Source organism: Dipodomys ordii, unplaced genomic scaffold (assembly GCF_000151885.1).
Source record: "Dipodomys ordii isolate 6190 unplaced genomic scaffold, Dord_2.0 Scaffold2, whole genome shotgun sequence".
NCBI classification, from domain to species: domain Eukaryota; kingdom Metazoa; phylum Chordata; class Mammalia; order Rodentia; family Heteromyidae; genus Dipodomys; species Dipodomys ordii.
Window position 1 is genome coordinate 1,879,251 of NW_012267218.1, and position 2,420 is coordinate 1,881,670.

General features: G+C 63.3%; 2 protein-coding genes across 2 annotated transcripts in view; both read right to left on the bottom strand.

Annotated features, from left to right (window-relative positions):
• Positions 1-96: 96 nt before the first annotated feature.
• LOC105983125 (tumor necrosis factor alpha-induced protein 2-like) lies at positions 97-904 on the bottom strand (the record flags this gene model as incomplete). Its single annotated transcript, XM_013012913.1, has 2 exons — positions 633-904; positions 97-462 (listed from the first exon to the last, which is right to left on the bottom strand). A coding segment is annotated over exon 2 (351 nt), but the record flags the coding sequence as incomplete, so codon positions are not given.
• A 547-nt stretch (positions 905-1,451) lies between these two features.
• Positions 1,452-2,420, bottom strand: part of Exoc3l4 (exocyst complex component 3-like 4) — a 25,851-nt gene continuing 24,882 nt past the window's right edge. The window contains exon 11 of the mRNA XM_013012926.1: positions 1,452-1,614. Within this exon, the coding sequence (XP_012868380.1) occupies positions 1,452-1,614 (163 nt within the window). The remainder of the gene's footprint in view (positions 1,615-2,420) is intronic.

Consider the following 2,420-nt stretch of genomic DNA (forward strand, 5'->3'; position numbering starts at 1 on the left):
AAGGCTCCGCCCACATGCGGACCCCGCCCCCGAAGGCTCCGCCCACCTGTGGACCCCCGTCGGCCCCGCCCTCCCGCGGACCCTGCCGGCCCCGCCCTCCCGCGGACCCCGGCTACCTGTGGGCAGTGGGCCGTCCAGCGCTGGCTCTGGCTTGGGCTCGTTCTCCGGCTCTGCGGGGCTAGGCTGACTCTCCTCCCTCTTCTTCTTCTTCCTCCCCTTGGTGAAGACGCTGAACATGTTGGCCAGTCCTTTTGACTTCTTCTTGGCAGCCCCTTCGGCCTCCCCGTCGGGGGCCGCCCCGGCCTCTCGGGCCGGGGTCAGATCTTCCGAGGACGCCTCTGACATGGAGGCCTCGGACTCCGACGAAGACTGCGGTTTGGCGCGGTCTCCAGGGGTGCCGAGGGTCTCTGGCACAAGGCCCTGGAAGAAGGTCATCATCTTCAGCATCACCCAGGCTCAGACCTGCAGGTTTGGGGTGTGGAATGAAGGAGATCTGCGATAGTCACAGCGCAACAGACTCCCGGCCCCAGGGCATAGCTGGGTGGCAGCACTGAGCGCTTGATCTGATTTCACCTGTACAACTACCAGGGCCCCAGGCCATTTCTGTGGCTGGATGAGAACCCAGCACGCACCCCTTCCCTGGCCACAGACGCCCCACACAAACACCTCCTCTTCCCGTGTTCCATGGCCCCTCACAGAAGTTCACATGCAGCAGGGAAGAGGCTGGGAACCCCAAGCTTCCCTGCACAGGAGGGGCCTTCTCTGTTCTTCTCCCTCATCCCTCCAAGCTCTGGGGAAGAGGCAGAGTTCATGCTGCTGTCTCTTTGGACGGAGCAAGAACAGAGGCTCAGAAAGATAGAGCCCTGCCATGCGTCCACAGACCTCCAGCCAGCACCCATAACTCCTGCCCAACTCAGCCCAGCCCAGCACAGAGCCTCCCTGCAGTTCTTACTTGGCTTTCGGATCATGAAAGTTGCCATGAACAGAAACAACACAGCTGCTCTTACTGGGGCTACAGAGAGAGCAGAGCCTGACTTCATGCTGATCTCAGAGGTCAGCTCAGCAGAAAACATAGGGCTCCAAGTGCTGGGCCCTAAAACCAAACCCCAGACTGCCAAAGAAGGCATAGATCCCCTCAGACAGTGAGGCAGACGGGGAGCCCGGAGAGGCTCCCCCTCAGAGAGCCTCTCGCGGTGACAGGGCTCAGCAAGGCTGGGTGCTGTGTGGTCACCCAGCGTCAGTGTTGTGGAACCCAGGCTTCCCGCCTCCCACCCTACCTGCCCTGTTCCCAAATCCGGTGACGTCATCTTCACAAATGCTCCGGGTTTCTACACCCTTCCTGGGTGCCCATCCCATCTCTTCCCTCCCAAGCGGAAAGGGTGTCATTTCACTTCAAATATCCCTGTGTTCCGCAGCTGGCTCTTGGAAGTCAGGAAATGCGGCTCCGATGTCTAGCTTTTCTCGTCACCCCATCCAGAGAGGCAGGGCCGAGAGAGGGAAGCAGAGCCGAACCTGAGGTGCGGTAAGCTGGCGCGACCCGTGGCCACGGGCCCCTGCCTGACCTGCTGGTAACTGGCATAACCTGTAGCCATGGTGCCACCTGCCCGAACCTCTCTGGAGAATAAACACACAAGCGGAATCTCCTGTTTATCAAGGTGACTTGCGGCCGCGAGGCAGGCAAGGGCTCGCTGGGAAGGAGGAACAGCGGTGATGTAGAGGTCTACGGAACGCGGCCCACACAGGGCTCGGCTTGGGCCTTCTCCCCACAGCCCCTTTTGCTTCTGGTGGCCCGCTGCCCTGGCGCAGTCTCCGAGCAGCCTGTCCCACACCCTGGGGTTTGGACGGGGAAAGCCAGGGTTCCTCCCCAACAACCTCCGGAGTCGGCGCCGAGCCCTGCACTCGCGGACCTCAGCTGCCTCCCAGCCTCATTCAGGCTGAGAATTCCACCCTGAGCCAGGAAGGCAGAGCCAAGGGCCACAGAACTCTACCCCCCCATCCCATCCCACCCCATCGGCTCGACAAGCATCTATAGGAGCTGATCTGGCAGGGGAGTCGCCTGCTCCATCCCAGGGGCCCTGTCCCTCTGTCCTCCTCCTGGGCTGGGAGGGGTGGCCAGCGCCGCCGCCCGCTGTCCCTCCCCAGCTCTCACACCTCCTGGTACTGGGCAGCTTCGGGGTGCGCACGTGCTGGGCCGGGCCAGCTCCGGCCCCGGGCCTGCCTGCTCTGCACCTCTCCCCTCGCGCCAGCGTGTGGACTGGACTAGACTGCCCCCTCCCTTCATGGGCCTCAGTTTCCCCTCTGTAAAATGTGGAGGAGACCCCCAGCTCTCAGTACTGCTCAGGACAGCGGCCAGGACGGCCACCAGGCGGCCGGGGAAAGCCAGGCCCGGGCGGCAGAGCGGCCGCAGCCCGAGGCCGGCC